The sequence below is a fragment of the Ixodes scapularis genome, unplaced genomic scaffold, assembly GCF_016920785.2.
Source record: "Ixodes scapularis isolate PalLabHiFi unplaced genomic scaffold, ASM1692078v2 PGA_scaffold10__122_contigs__length_95168666, whole genome shotgun sequence".
In the NCBI taxonomy this organism is placed as follows: domain Eukaryota; kingdom Metazoa; phylum Arthropoda; class Arachnida; order Ixodida; family Ixodidae; genus Ixodes; species Ixodes scapularis.
Genome location: NW_024609836.1, coordinates 30,791,593 through 30,807,990, shown reverse-complemented (window position 1 = coordinate 30,807,990; position 16,398 = coordinate 30,791,593). Strand labels below are relative to the sequence as shown.

General features: G+C 46.2%; 1 protein-coding gene across 1 annotated transcript; it reads right to left on the bottom strand.

Annotated features, from left to right (window-relative positions):
• Positions 1–5,187: 5,187 nt before the first annotated feature.
• LOC8034058 (thioredoxin-related transmembrane protein 1) lies at positions 5,188–16,392 on the bottom strand. The gene is made up of 8 exons (XM_040205768.2): positions 16,152–16,392; positions 15,120–15,235; positions 15,003–15,048; positions 14,091–14,219; positions 13,152–13,197; positions 11,614–11,715; positions 10,871–11,002; positions 5,188–7,224 (listed from the first exon to the last, which is right to left on the bottom strand). Exons 1-8 carry the CDS (start codon positions 16,292–16,294, stop codon positions 7,138–7,140), a joined length of 801 nt encoding a protein of 266 aa, XP_040061702.1. The 5' UTR covers positions 16,295–16,392; the 3' UTR covers positions 5,188–7,137.
• Positions 16,393–16,398: the final 6 nt, after the last annotated feature.

The following is a 16,398-nucleotide window of genomic DNA, read 5'->3' as shown; positions in this document are numbered from 1 at the left end:
CAAGCTTGTTCCCAGGTGGTACGGTGAACACAAAAACGCTGAGAACGTCGTAGGCAAGGCCGACGACGAGCAGGATAACCACGATAAATAATAACAAATGCATGAACGATGGTGCAGCTTCAGTTCACATTTAGAGACAAACTTTTCTGTTTGATAAAGAAATTGATTCTAAAGCAGATGAATATTTGTCTTATTTTGTCGTCTGTTAGTTCACTTCCCCCTATGCGCCCGCCCACTTGGGAAGTGCGAATGGATAGCAGACGACAAAATGAAACAGACATTCGTCTGCTTTAGAACTAATTTTTTATCAAGTACAGAAGTTAGGTTGCTTCTAAATGCAAATTGAAACTGCATCCTCGTTCATATATTTGTGAAAACCATTATTTTTTGCGGTTATCCCGCTCGTTGCCAGCCCCTCCTTTCATGTTCTCAGCATATTCAAGCTCGCTTGAAAACCATGCAGACAAAGAGCAGGCCGCTGTAGGTCATAGGAAATGCATGGTCGCCCTTTTTGCTCTATTTTTTTCATTTTACCAGCATTAAGTTAAGCTCTAAAACAAAAAAAGATAGACATATACCTTTTCCGCAAGAGGATGTTCGCGTGCCCAGCTTCAGCTATGTATTCTTGGAATTAGAGTTTTGCAAGGCGTGCCAAATGTGTTCGCTCTTATGGCACACCCCGTATGTGCTTTCTGTGACATACACTCTCTATGCCAAAATTTCCCTAAGCTTTAGATTAGATTCCAGTTCACAGCAAAATAGAGGATTTTCCAGTCTTCAGTTTTGGTCCGGTTCAATGTGCTGTCTGGGACACGCATGAAGGGGGTCCAGGCAGGGCTAGTCAGAGACACTCCAAACCAAAATCTATTCAGGAACACAAGTACTTGGGCACAAATATTTTAAGGCCAAAAGACAGATACTGAGATACACGTGTCTCTTGTGTAATGGGATATCCCTTACATTCCTTGAAAATGGCAAAAAAAGCATTCTAAAATACGGATACACACAAATTATTTTTCCCAAATGGTGGAGGCTGGAAAGGGCAGTGCAGTCCGTGGTGAATGCAATTGATAGTGCTTCTGGTTATTTTCTTTGTATCGGTTTATGCCTCGTCCCTTACCTCAGACTCTTCGTCTATTCCCAACTACTACAAAAAAATGCCGCTAGGAAAACGTCGCCTCCAGTGACCCACATGGGTGCTAGGGGCCAACAACTGTCTGCCATGCTTGACAAAAGCTGTCCGCCCAGAACAAACTCTGTTTTGCTTTGAGGGCGCGTCTCAAACTATCATCCTTTTGAGTCGCAGAGAGCGAGGAGATCGAACAAAGCCCAACCTGTCTATACCAGGGAACTTTAGTCCGCACGGAACCTGTCGCGACGTAAGAGGAAAAGAAGCTCTTCTCTACTCAGTGTACGTGATTGGTTTCCTACTCTCCACTCGCCGCCTTTTCAGCGTTTGCTACGCTGAACTGGAAAGAGTGGAGGGCTTTGTGAGAGAAACTTATTCTGCTATTCTTGCAAATAACCTTTCTTAGCACCACCTTTTCTCTTCGTTACACTTTTTCGATACTTGGGCTCTCCCCCTGTAGAGGGGTTTATGCGGTTGGTTTGCCAATAGAAAGGTTTTCGGTTTATCGTAAAATCCTGACAGTTAATTTTCTACAGCAAACGTAACGAGATACCTAAGCCTGGCAGTGTACTGCAATTTATAAGCTCATTTAACATTTCAAAACTTTTGTTTGAAAATTATTTCTCACAAAATGAGGAGGCATTAAAGAAAATTAAAAAAAGCAACCTACCCCTTGTTGGATAGCGTGCACACCTTACACCTATCGAAGACAGAAAAAAAAAATTGGGTGTGTATGTGGAGACATGGCTTCCATAAAATGACAAATTGTGAAAACTTCATCTAGAAACAACTTGGTGACCCATTTTACAATCTGTTCAAATCAATATTTCGAAATTGATATGACTTATTTCACAAAAATGGGACAGATGATAAACGCCTGTCAATCTAAGATACTGTATGGAGTGGACGCACTGCTAGGCCCGTCCGGTTTTAATAAAAAAAAGAGAAAAAAGATGTGTGTGCTTTTCGTTTACCTCAGAGCAGCACATTACACAAATACTCTCCCCTGCCATCTTGTGACACATTTCAGTTGTAGAGTAGATAACGAACCGAGATATGTTTAATGATAAAGTTTAGCTATGTCTTAGCACAATGGGGGTGGGTAGGGTAGCGAGCAGTGGCAACCTGTTCACTGATACACCCCAAGGCTATCTCAGTGCTATTAGTAAATGCTGGAAATAGTGCAGACTTTGCCGATGCACCGCTGACCAAGCTATATTAGTGATACTGCATCACAGCTAAGTTACGTTCCAATCGCTGCTTTTCCTCGTGTTGATATAGCGCACTGTGCTGCATGTGTGAGCCGACCTTTAATGCTGAAATAATCCCCCGAATAGCCAAGGGCATGCGAATATCTATTTGAGCAAATGAAAATGGAAGTGATTACGAACGCCATCCTTTGACATGGCCCCACAATAATTTTGTCTATAATTTTTTTAAGGAACTTTGGGTACGAGTGAATTGGCTCAGTAAGCCTTTTTCAGGCAAGCGCACGTGCAAACGCTACATTTAGCAAAGTTGTGCTCTTTCGCTCGTGTTTTCGATAGCTCAGCGCACAATTTGCGAGATTCTTAAAGACTCAGTAGCGTCTTGGAGATGCACGGTCACAAAATTCGCAATATCGGACAACACTGCACACGAGTGCCGAATGCGGACACGTGTTCAGTTGCCGAGGACTCAATTTCCAGTTGAATGCTGATGCAGTACTCATGCGACAATCTTTGCTTACAACAGCACGTCACCAGAAACTCGTAGGAACCAGCCATGCAACACATTCTGCGTTAAAACTGAAAGCGCCGCTGACTGTCATTGAAGATTTGTCCCCACATGAGGTGCAGAACTTCTGTTAAGGCCATTCCACGTGGCTTAGTCAAACTAGGGTACCTCAACGTACTCTCAGGACGATGCCGTTTTTTGTAGTACCCGATGGCAACAGCACGTGCCACGGCAAATATATACAAAAGAATCTCCGAAAGCAAAATGCCGTCATTGCACTGTCAAGGCCAAGAGCTCATGCAGGGAGATGCTCTTTCATGTGCTCCAAAACAAAAGAAATGAAGACGTCGGGAAGAAAATGGTCAGATGTCGTCACCCTAAGCAAAGCACACGCAAGGGCACACCCAAGTCAAACCAGTTCACTTTTTCGATGACTTGCCTAAAAGCCGTCCAGTTGTGCATGAAACAAGACATAGCAGCTAAGCAAGAATGCAAGTGGTGTTGAATTTTCATTTAAAGAAATGGGAGCGCAGCCCATCTCGAAACGCAACCAAAAGTACATTTTCCTGCACTCTTCTGCAGAGCGTTACTTTTCTGCACCAGGCGTTGGCTGTGCGTGCGACAAAGTACTGTCATAGGCAGAAAGCTTGCACTCATGGCAGAGCACATACAGGGTCCTTAAAGGGGTAGAGCAACGAAAATCTAGCGCCTATTTTAACGTATAAATCTCAACCACGTTCCGGCCACACCACAGAGACAGCAATTTTTGTTCAAAAAGACACAAAAAGATTATTTAAAGCAAATAAACCAATTACCAGATTGGACTTGGTGGATGTTCTCGAATGTCATGACGTCAAACTTCCCATAAAAGCAGCGCCGCTCCGCATATACGGCGACACGCTGCGTGCACGCAAACCATGTAGAACTGGGTTGAACCGAATTTTCCTTCTCTCCCTCTCCCATTCAGCCCCTGCGGAGAGAGTGGAGTTTTGCCACCGCTGACCAGTCCATCTGACATCTCGCACAGCCACGTTGTGACGTGTCGTCGCCACCAAGTGCTAGTCTCGTGCGAATAGTGGATTTTGAGTTTGAAGCGAATAGTGGTTTTGGCCGAATATTTTCGATTCGAATATCGAATAGTTTTTCCACCCATTCACTACTATTTCATTACTATTGCATAATGCTTAGACAAAAACCCAGCTAAACCTGTGAAGGTTATTCCACTTGTTCATTTACAAGCTAAGTTTAATCTATCTATATTTATGAACTGTGGCCTCAGAAGGTCTGATGTCTTGGGATGACAAGTGAATGACGGATTTGACATAAAATCAATCCTATAGAGATGGCAAACTATACCCAATTGAATGAATCTACAAATCTTGCTATACAAAATATTCTTTCTTTAATCTCGAGTTAAAAAAGAATGAATCGCGCATAATGAACACAGGTTGTGAAAGCATCTCTGCCCCCAACATAGTATACTCTTGCATAAAAGTTTAATTTTTGGAACTTTTACTACAATGTAGATATACACATTCACAAAGTTTCCATTTATTTTCAAATACAGTCGGCACGGGTGCACCATCCCGTTTTGGATGCATGTTTTTCTTCCAAGCACGCAATTACGACATTGTTCATCGCGGCGGGTTACCCCGTTAAGTGCGCTTCTTACCGAGCACCGATGTAATGCAGAGAAGCAACACCTGGGAAGCTCACTTTCACGGGTTTGGCTTCTCCGCAGCGGACCGGTGCTAGGTAAGAAGCGCACTCAACGGGGCTAACCCGCCGCAATCAACACTTCGAAAAACGCGAATAGTGGAGTTCTTTTCGAAGCGAATATCAAATAGTGTATTATTCGGAACTACTATTCAAAATTTCGAATATTCGCACAACCCTATCAAGTGCAGAAGCTCACAACCGTGCCAGCCTCCTGTAGCCTTGCCCTTGAAGTTAAACATGACGTCACGAATGAGCTGAAGGCACCGGATCTCCCGAGACGCATCATGCTCTCCGACGGCTGCTGTTGGAGAGCTTGCTGAAATCAACTGTTTGGAACGAAAAGCGTAGCCATCCGTTCAAAATACAAACGTGCGACTGACATTAACAAATTTCGTTGATCATGCTTTTAACTTATTTCTGAGCACGAGAAGTAGATTTCAAATTTAATTTCGGTATCCCTTTAATTTGTCTCCGACTATAGCTGCTCGTCTGTTTCCTTTAGAATCTTGTTTTAAACAGGGAACCCAAGAAATGAACACCTGTCGTTCTCTGCAAGCGAACAAACAAACAAAGCACCACATTTCCTCCAAAAACGTTATCCTCCCGACGAAGCCACACAAATGTAAAAAGTAGAAACCGCATCTTTATTTAGAGAATAGCGTCCAAAAAAATCAGCACATGCCACACAGCACACTATTTCATGTACAGCATCACGCAATAAATAAACACCAGCTAAAAAGTAGAAGAAAAAAAAGCTGTGCCATCAAATTGAATTTTTCCGATGCCAGGGCTATTAATTTTGTCGAGTTTTTGACTGACTAGTGCTCTTTTGTAGCTACAGAAATGTGCTCCCGTCAGAATGCACAAAAAGTCTAAAAATACAGATAATATTTTTTTTTGTCAAATCATGACGATTAAAAGGAAGAACCCATAAAAAAAAAATACTTGTTCATGGTTGTGTCCTATGCACATCCTTTCATGCCTTGAGATATAGACACAATAACTTGTTCCCAAAGTTCGGTAGCCACCACAAGATAGAAGCATTGCAACATTTTTGTTTTCCCGCAGCAGAGATCACATATGCCTTTCAAAGAAATCACTAGCCACAAGGAAAAGAAAAAAAAAAGAATGGAATGCAAGATAATTTATACTGATCGAATGCCTATCACGCCCCTCCAACAGCAGTCAATCTTAGTCTGTTTTCTATTCAAGTCCAATGCTTATCTCTCAACACACCCAATGAGAGATGGAGCAGAATTCTGCATAGAACAGAGTTGAGCATGTCAAGTTGCTGTGCCCTTGTAAGTAGGAAAATACATTAAAAAGAAACATTTCTTATCACTCATTTTCATTGAATCAAACTACGTTTGCTGTTCGATACTCAGGATTTCCTCTTGAAAACTGGCCTCAGACTACACTTGAGACATTATAAAACGTCCCAATCTGTGCATCTTAATTTCTTCAAAATATATTTTTTTCTCATTCTATTGCATTGAGCTAGCTCCGAGAATCATCATATAGTAAATTCTTTTTTTGTCTTTTCACAGCAAACGGAGTGATCAGCCCAGTGATAGTGCCGACATAGAAATATATATTCATAGCATAGTGGTCAAAACCGCTAGTGGTACCAATAGCTCGAATTCACATATATGATCCAAAATGGTTACACCGGAAACTAAAATCGACAAAAAAGTCTTAGTATAGCCAAGCGGCCTTGCCAGTGCACAAGGGCACATCAATGAAAGATGCAAGTATAGTTTTAAGCTTTTTTTACAAAGTGGTATTACCTAGGCTACAGAACGATTAACTTAAACCTATAACATTTTTTATAAGCTGCACACTACACACTCTCCAAGGCTCACCGCTCAGGTCTAGACATAAAACAAAGTGTTAAAAAAAAAAGTATCGCCCTTAGTACCAGACAACCCTTAAATGGCAGATAAGAAGAAAACCTCAGACGCTAAGGCACTGTCACAGAGACCCCAAGGTCCCCACCATAGTTAACCCGACAAGCCCCAGTCTCAAATACCTACGACCACAATCACTCCAGAAAAAGGTACCTCACTGATAGGTAAGTTTACTAGCTGTCATCTTCACACCATAACTGTGCTCGGGGTTAGCCACAAGAACAAGAATACAAACATAAACAATCTAACAAACAATAGCGACGGCGCAAACACAATTAAAAAAAGGACTATTTCTGCAGAGTCATCCAGCAGAGAGCATCGAAGCCTGCCCACTCCCCTTAAGCCAAAAATTCTGAAAATGAAACCTCGCCACTCCCTCAATGGATGCATCCTTATAAACACGGAACCTTCGCAACGGCGTCAACAAACTATCACATCTTTGTCAAAGCTGTCGCCACGCTGGCGCGGCGGCGTCGCGTCAATCGTGCAGAGACATGCCGTTAGGAAAAAGAAAGAGCGCAGAGTCCTTGCAGCCGTTACCGCGTGTGTCGGGAGAACGTCTTGAGACAAGGTAGCGGTGGCAGCAGCGCTGGTTGAGCACGGACTCACGCATACACACATGCACACTGTGGAAGTAGAGAGTCCCGAAAGGGAGCCGCGGCGGCCTCATTTCTCCGCCTTGCGCTTCCTCAGCTCCTGGTTGTCTCCGCTCTGCTCTTCCGTGTCGTCCACGATGTCGTCTTCCTCCTCATCCTGCAAGATGGTGTCCGGTTGAGCACACCAAAATAGGGCTTAACTACAAAGCATGCCTCTCGGGAAAAAGTATAGAGTTCAATACGGTTAACAGGAACAAGCGATCGACAGTTTTCCCCGTTTTACGGCGACTGCCGTCATTGGCGAGCAAGGTTCCACGGCAGATCCCTGGGTGCCTTTCCTGGGGCTCTTGGTTGGACGCCGGGCAAGAAAGTCGGCGAGGTCGCCACGATTTGCCGATCACAGCCAAGGCGCCGCGATTTACCAGCCAATCGATTTACCAGCCAATCGTGGCGGTCGGCAATCGTGCCAAACTTTCTTGTTGAGCATCCAAACTCGGAGATCCCGGAGAAACAGCGTCGCAGAAAAATCACTCCGCTAAATTTAGCGGGAAAATTTCCTTGCGGATTGTCATGGCGTCATGCGACATCGTGATGTCGCTTGACATCACAGTTAAGACTCTGTTATACTCCGACGTAACGCGTGCGCGCGTCACAGCGACGTCACGTCGGCGAAAACCCGACGCTCTATACTCCGGCGTCGTGGCGTAACTGGCACGTTCGACGCAGCCTGACCGCCTCGACACCAAAATAGAGCATGCCGTATTCTGCGCCAGCGACGCCAGACCAGGATGCATCACGGTAGCCCTCGCAGCGAATACGAGCAATAGCAGACGATGGGAGCACCCCTCCGTGCGGCGTCATGTCTGAAGAATTGGACGTCTCGGTCGTCGAGAAGCTGATCGAGGGAATTTGTCCTCACTCGCGTGTCTACGACACGAGGAAGCTTGAGTACCGTAGACCGTGCGCTTGTCAAAGATGTACCGCATGTACATTGACCGCCTACGCTTGCGGGGCAGGCGGTGCACCAACAGTGCAAGCGCGAGTTTTCGTCGTGCAAGGTACGTCCACGCCATTGCTCGAACTTGGCGCTCAAGAAGCGCGAGGATTCTCGTCTGCTATTCGAAACGAAAAGGAACCGGAAATGGCGCACTCTCGCAGGAAACGCGCCCTCGTAGCCAGATTCTGCGCATGCCCCGCGCCGGCGGCTCACCGACGTGCGCTGCGGAAGTCGCCAGGGCTGCCGGAGTATAGAGAGGGCGAATTTTTGACCCGCGCGGCGTGACTGACGTGACGTAGCCGACTTCGGCCAGCGTTCGCTTGCGCGCGCGTTACGACGGAGTATAACAGAGCCTTTAGTGTGCAGTACGATTCTGTGCAGCCCGTGTGCGGCAGAGTGTGCGGAGCCTTGGCTCTCGCCATAGTTCACTTGCAAGACACGGCAAGAAACCAGGAACTTTTTCCTGGGCGTGGAAACCTGTCATGTAAACGACAGTGATGTCACTTCAATGGTGCGCCATATGATGACTGCGACATCAATGCCAGAACGCGGACACTTAGCAAGGGGTGCAAGTTCGGCGAGCTCTTCAGTGAGGGACCAAAGATGAGTGCAGCTGCGAGGGTGAAGGAGTTTTGAGAGTTCGTAGTCGCAGGCTAGAGTGTCCGGGAACGGCCATCTTTTTTTTTCATTTTGAGTTGGATGTGAGCGAGTCAGCTCCACCAAAAATGCCGACCCCAGTCAACAGTCCTCAAACGTAAGCCGAAGTGCCGTTACCAGTTCAGAGTTTGAACCCTGAATTGCACCAGTATATATGGAAGGAACCTTTGCCTTGGGACTGGTTGCCTTGGGACTGACTAGTTTGTGTTCCTTAGGCCTACCTAGTGCATGCTCCCAAAGTGCAGCCCATTAGCCCCTGTGCTTTCGAGAAACCAAGAGTGTGACTATACTTTGTTTCACAATGACTTGGCGAACTGAGCAGGCTACAGCACCCCGACTCAATAAGAGCACCGAAGGGAGGCACGCGGCACCACGTCACGGGAGTGTGTGTGTCACTGCGCCAAGGAACCAGCTGCCTTCTGCTACGAAACCAACCAACTTCTAATGAATGTCCACGGCTGCAACCATAGAGTTATTGTAATGTACGCTCGAGGTTCAACTGGCACTTGTGGGCCGCGGCAAATTGAAGCAGACAGAAAACAGTCGGAAATTGACTTCTGGTAATGCATTCCTGTGGGAAAAAGCGAGTGCAGTTTCTCCATGCAGTCGATTATAAGAGTAATTATCATAAATAATTCGTACGTACTAGGTAGATTGGAACATTTCTCAGTTACGCAGACGAAAAAATTGGTCGGCTATGGCGTTTTTGTTTTAAATTTGTGGCATGAAAAACGGTGCTAAAACCGTTTCATACATGTATTATGTGCACTGTCGGACACTGTTAGCGCGAACAAAGCGTCGGCGCTTTCCAGCATGGGGGATGACGTGCCAAACGAACGAAGGACATGTGGAAAACCAAGACAGATGCCAAGAACTATGCAGTGACACTGGGTAAGCAACTCCTTGCAAATGCAGACAATCAAAATAAATTGAAAGCCAACTAATATAATCCAATTTGCAATGAATAAGTACTGCTTTGCTCTTTCTGCTGATGATTATGCATGAAGATGCTTGCTCTGCGTTCAAAACATCACCTGCATGCTTGAAATATTTCAAAATAGGTAGAAGCCAGAGAACAGGTTTCCGCATACTTTATTTTTTAAGTTTCAAATGTTTTTTAACTGCTCATAAAGATGCACGACGGAGTCATTTGTATATAGTGACAGGACGGGCATATTAGCAACATATAAGCACTACTGGAACATTGGTAAACCTTGAACAGACTCTACATTCCTTTTGATTGTTATTTTACTTAGAATCGTCACTCATTTTTACATACCTACCATGGAACAGAGGTTTGGGTGTGATATACATAGAACTTTAACATCGTCCAGTGGCAAAGAAAAATGCTGTAACTAAAGCAATTACACTTTTACAATGTTAACAAAGGTGCATACTATTCAGTACAACACAAATAAGAAAAGTTATGTATGTTATTTTCCAGCGAAGAGACAAAATGCACGCACGTTTTCCCATAGGAATGCACAGGAGCACCGAAAAAGCAGACTGGTTGCTGTGTGCTTCAATTTGCCTCCCGGAAGTTGCATAGACGCTAGCGCGAATTGAACCTCTAGCGTACATTATAAGAACTCTATGGTTGCAACATTGCCATCCACTAGAGTAGCAAGCTCTTCAACAACAGTTCACGAGACAACCATTTTGCTTAATTTACCTGCCGATCTGTGTCAGGTGCTAATGCCAGGGCTATATTTTGAGCGGAAGCGGTGAATTACACGGCTGAGATCACCAACGGCCACGGCGCTACAGGAAAAAAATCTCCCAGATGTGGCGTTTCTTTTTTGTTTAAATATCATTGAAGCTCATAAATCCATGAATATTTATTTCTTGTTCTTTATATGTTCTCGATAGAGATAAAATCGCGCGAGTCCAATCGCCGTCAAAAGGAAAAGAAACCTAGAACTACTTTTTGTCGTGAACGTCGCCACGCTCAGGCGGTAATGAGGCCTCCAAGGTCTCTACCATGAAGTGTCATCATGTGACTTGCTTCGACGCTCTTATTAGGTCCTCGGGGCCGCAGCCTCCACAACTTGCCAAGTTATTGTGAAACTGAATATAGTGTGCGGACAAAGTGAAGCCGTCCAATTAGGAGGTGGCCCAGAGAGGAAGAGGTAGACAGAGAGGCACGTACGGACTTGTTGCTGCCCTCCGAGTCGTGACCTCCGTCACTCTTGTGGCCGTCATCTTCGACCTTTGCCTTCTTCGAGAGAGGGTAAACTGGAAGCTTCGGTGGGAAAACCGCATCGATGATGAACACGATCAGCTGCAACAGAAAAGTCGTCCTAGATATTAGACACCAAAAGCAGTTCACGCCGGTGTTTGCCCGTCTTCCTTTACTCTGCTCATGTTTCTGCGCTGCTTGTACCTTTGACATCACATGCACTAAACGTGGTGAAACGTAAAAGAAACCGGCAGCTATATATTTTGATCCAGCGATCGAACTGCGACGCACGAGAAACGGTGGGTTTTCGTGACGCTTTCTACCGACCCACTAAATAACCGTACCACACCGAGTGTCACAGTCACAGGACATCGTGATGCCGAGCGATGTCACGTCGTGTCTCTCCCCATGGACCCTTTTCAAAACACAATCCAGCGACACTGGTGGTCGCCATTACTTGGGAAAAAAGCATGCATTTGGATCCGAGTCCTCGCCAAGTGCCCACATAGACCTTGTTTTTGATACGGGTAGAGTCAAGTTCATGGCAAACGCTGGCACAGCCCCCGTGCTCAAAGTGCGTGCCCAAACGATGGAGGACTCGGATAATTTGCAACAGCAGTTACTAGGTGGCGCACACTTGAATCCATTTCTCGTTCAAGTTGAGATACTTCTAGAGAAACCTGCAGACGGTTCCTCGGGAATCCCAGACTTACTAGGCCGAGCAGTGCGCCGACCACGACCGTGCCGAGAGCGAAGAGGATGTAGGAACCCCAGTAGGGAATGCCATAGTAGTCCACCAGGGTGGTGTGCAGGCCCTGAAAGAAAGCAGACACCGCAGGACACGCTGTAGCAAACAATGTGCTTGAGAAGCAACTTCTTTCAGTCTTTCTCTACAATCCGAGCGAAATCTCCACGGACGACATTCACATTCGGTATGGTCAAAATATCTGAAAAGCCAATTCAAGGTATGTCGGCCGCCACTAGAACGCTGCTCGAGCTTACACCTTGTACCTTGCACCGTGCTACACGGGGGGGCACATCTGCAAACCCCTAGTGCTGTTTCCATTATTCCCAAAAGACCACCACTTCAAAATATCCAAAGCCCAGCAACATATGCAAAGGAAATGGTAGGTGCTTTGACGGCAAAATTTATGCGTTATCGTTAGTGCCAGGCACGAGCACCTGCTAGACCACGACTCACGCAGCTATGGTAGCTAGTGCTTCGGTTGGTACGGGACACCCTATAGACCGCTGCAATAATTGCCCACCACACACTGCCATCTTTGTTTACTGAGCTACGGAATGCGTTTTGGGCCATGGAATGCGTTTTCACCCTATCAGGTGGACATCTTGCTCGCAATGTGGTGTTTCTCCACAAGTTGCTCAACTCAATTATAAACTCTTCCCTGCTACTCAGTAGAATCTCATTCCACGTCCCCCCAACGACAAAGCAGATCCTCTTTTTTACCCTTTTGAGTTAGAATCCAGACCTCCATTCACGCGCATGCAGCTATGTACGACACACTAACTCTAACAAGGACGTCTTCACCAACTCTGGAAAGTGCAAGAAAAGTGTGCCATTAATTTTTCCTCACTAGTTATACACATCTTTTTGCCTCATATTCTTCTTTTGCCTACCAGCTATTTGGGGACCCAATCAAAACGCACGATTGACCGATTGTGCAGGTGCAGTAGCTCTCGTCTGCGGACTATCGGACGCCACGTATAGACGCTTTACACACGCGCCAGATTGAGCCGCCATAGCCGCCCTTCTCTTGTCTTACTGAGATGCCGAGCCACTGAAGCGGGCGTTGACGGGTCTTCACAAGGGCCTATGCTGGGCACAAGAACACAGTAGCATCTAAAACGGCAATAACCTGTCCTGCTGTGGTAATGATGAAGTGAAGCGAACGGAATAAGACTGAACAAAAACTGGAGGTCAGTTATGGCGGCGCCCATGCACAGCTGCTGTAAAGCGTCTATATGTCCGCGGCTCGGCGACTCTGCGTTTTTTGTCTGGGTGATGAGCACTGGAAAGGTGTACAGTGTCTCGTGCCAGCATTGTGATGCAGGAGCAGTGATTACTCATTAATCATTATGATGTCATTGTGGACCACATTAAAACATTTTCTCCGAGAAAACCTGAAATGATGACGGCAGAAAATGGCCCCGTGTCCAGCTTGATGACTGATGGCCAAAACATTTTTTTTGCTGGAGCAGCATATCTAAAACAGAGAAAGTGGGTTCATACCCGAACTGCCATGGACAGCTTGAAGAACTGAGCCACAAGTGACATCCTGCAACGAGAAATACGCTATCTTGACGCTCGAAACCCAAAAGTTTTGCACAACATCAGACCAGCCAGTCCTGGAAGCTTTGAAACACACCAGACACGGCTAGGTTGTATGCGGGGTGCACGTTGTGGCAACTACAATTAAAGAAACATCATGTGCTCATCACAAATCTATCAACTGTCAAAAAAAAAAAAAAAAATCCATTGTCTTGCTACATTTGCAAACAAAAATTTAGAAAGGAAAGATTAAAAACAAGCAATTTTCTCAGCATAAAGTGCCACCAATACGAGCAATTAGGATACTTACTGAGTCCCATTCGGGTGCTCATGTCCAGAGCATCCACGACGACAGCAATCAATTCCAGACACGTTGTAACCATTTACGACCACAGGCTGCTACAACCAAGAGCGACGGGCACTTGCTGTTAGCAATTCAAAGAGCGGGATCGAATTGAAAAAAAGAAGGCACAGAGTTTCTTCACGTGACGCTCATCTCTATAAACGAAACAGAAGTCGGATGTCGCAGTCGTGGTTAATGCAAATGTTGGAGCGATCAAAGTGGAAATTGGGGGGATACGGGCCCAACTACTAGCAAAGAACACCTGGCACGTCCCAGCAGAGGACCAAGGACTAACTTCCACCACCCCAGGTTTCTCTCAACGTGCAATCGACACTTCCTTTACATGACGCTTTCTCTGCAACAGGCCTCTGTCAGGTTGCGGGAACCAATGGCCGGGATTGGAACCAGCCCACATTGCCTCGAGGTCGCCGAGAATAACGTCGAAGCTGGCCATTACTTGTCCGCCCACCACTTTAAATGCGAACGTTTGTGTCCAAAGCAACGCTCATCTTATCGGTTTCTAAGAGAAGGGCTACAGCATGCGCTGCCAAACCTACTGGATCGACTGTGGAGCTTTCCAGGAAGAGACAGACTCCAGGGTTTGCCACTTCTTCTCCTCCACAAAGTTGATGAACGACTCCTTGTCCCTCGACCCACGGTACTGCCTGAACACTCCATCCTTCACGCTGCGCACGTGCAGAAACAGAAAGGTGAGTATGTCACGCTGGCAAAAAGGAACCAAAATGGCACCAATGTGTACTAGGTTGCCTCCATGTTCTCGGATGTAGTACCCAAAGCCAATGGCAAGTGCTCGCGAGAAAAATACAAAGAACTAGCTTGAAACTATATTCTGGCATACCACAACCAATGCTAAAAACAAGTACTTCACTAGGGGTGAATACTGGATAATCTGCACAAATACAAATAATTTGGAAGCGATAGGTTTTCAATCCAAGCACAAAGCCAAGAGGTGGCACTAGCAGACGCAACAATAACCTGGACAGTTCAGAGTTTTTGTATTTTGGCAAAAGTATAGAATGTTCTAAATCAATGGTTTATGTCCTCCGACGCCAAATATGACATGTCACTGGCAATGCTGGACGCACTGAAGGAACAGAAGCGCTTCTTACGGGCCAAATTTTCGTCGCAATAGCTGGCGTCATTTCTTGATTTGGTGTCTAATAGTTCTCTCTTGCAAGCAACAAAGATGTCCAGTATTCCCCTAGGGAAGTATTTAGCGAAAAGCTCATACCGGGAGCCGCTCTCTCACAAACTGCCGAGCAAAAAAAAAAAAGTGTTTTTGAACATGGTTTGACGTCACCACCCTGAACAAAGCCCTCTCGAAGGCACCCTAATGTGCATTATGCGTGCATAGAAATCTCTAATGCTGCACAAATTTTCATTTTGTTTGCAAGCACAATTTTGCTTGTGAGAAAAAAGTATTACGGAACAAGAATGTAATAACTTACTGATATATGGTGGGAAGTGCTGTCACCATAAACCTTCCACTCAGCCCTGAAAGAGGAAAGCCGACGCTGTATAGAATGCGTGGACTCGCCGTCGAGTTGTTGAATCCGTCGACTCACCTGGGTTGGCAGTCACATCAATATGGGCTACTTTCACGCCCAGATCCTTGCTCCAGTCCGAAAAGTCCTTCCAAATTGGTCCAAGTGCTTTACAGGCAGGGCACCAAGGTGCGAAGCTGAGAAAAAAAAAAAAATTGGAGCACGCTACACGGACCGAACAATGAAGTTAAGTCTGACGGATAGTGCCAAATTTTCGCAACTCTGAGACGGTCCGTGGCTACAATCACAGGATCCGATCTCAACTTCGAACATCGCAGTGCTCTGTCAATCTATGACACACTGCTCCTTCCCAATCGTTTGAAGATATAGCCTTCTCAAAGTTGCTTTCTTTGGCCACCAGCCGCGCAAACTAGCAGCCTACCGAGGCGCTCCCTGTGCGCTGTCCTGAGGCTATGCGGAGTGCAAGTTCGTCTGCTCCTTGAGCAGGGGTTGCGGTGACGTCAGAACGCCGAGCTCCGATTGGCTCCCATTGGAAGAATAGTGGGTAGACCTCAAGGCAGCTAGCATTGAGTTCTACCCACTACCCCTCCATCAGAGCCTATCAGAGCTCGACGTTCTGGCGCACCCCTGTGCAAGAAGCAGACGAACATTGCGCTCCGCATAGCTAGTGACAGGATGAGAATGGCAGGGCCTCTCTTTCGGACCTTCCAGGGCGCGCTCGTTAGGGCCTTCCGCCGTGCTATGGCTGCGAGTGCACGATCGAAGCTCGCGTTAAAGGCGGGACAAGTGAAAAACCCCCTTGCCGTTCTCATCCTTTCAGTGACAATAGACTTTCCGTGCCAAATGTCATACGAACGGGGCGTTCCAAAAAAACAAGATCTTTCCAAAGCGAGACGGCAAGGAGGCCTGAGAGCAAACCGAAAATAATCTACTATATCTTAAAGAGGAAAGGAAACACTTGAACTGAATGCACAGAAAAACAAAGTAACCCCTATCAAACGCATAGCTCAGCATCCAAGATAAAAGTCAGGAGCATGCGTGCCGCAGGCGGACCCTTGAACTCCCGAAGGCAATGGATTTGATACAACTTACAACTCCACCATCCATTCTCCTTCCAAAAGTTGCTGCCAAGAGTCCTCGTCGAGTTCCACGAGCTGCGCCTGGGTGCTTGCGTGGGAAATCGGAGATAAAACGAGCAAAGCCAAAATTGTCGACACAAATGAGAGAGTCGCCATTTTTGAACAGTGGGATTCGTGGGATTGGTCGTACGTGCTGCACGGCGCTTCCGTCGGGTGGCGCGAAGTTGCTGCCCACTAGCGGCGTCTTGTGTCAAATATTG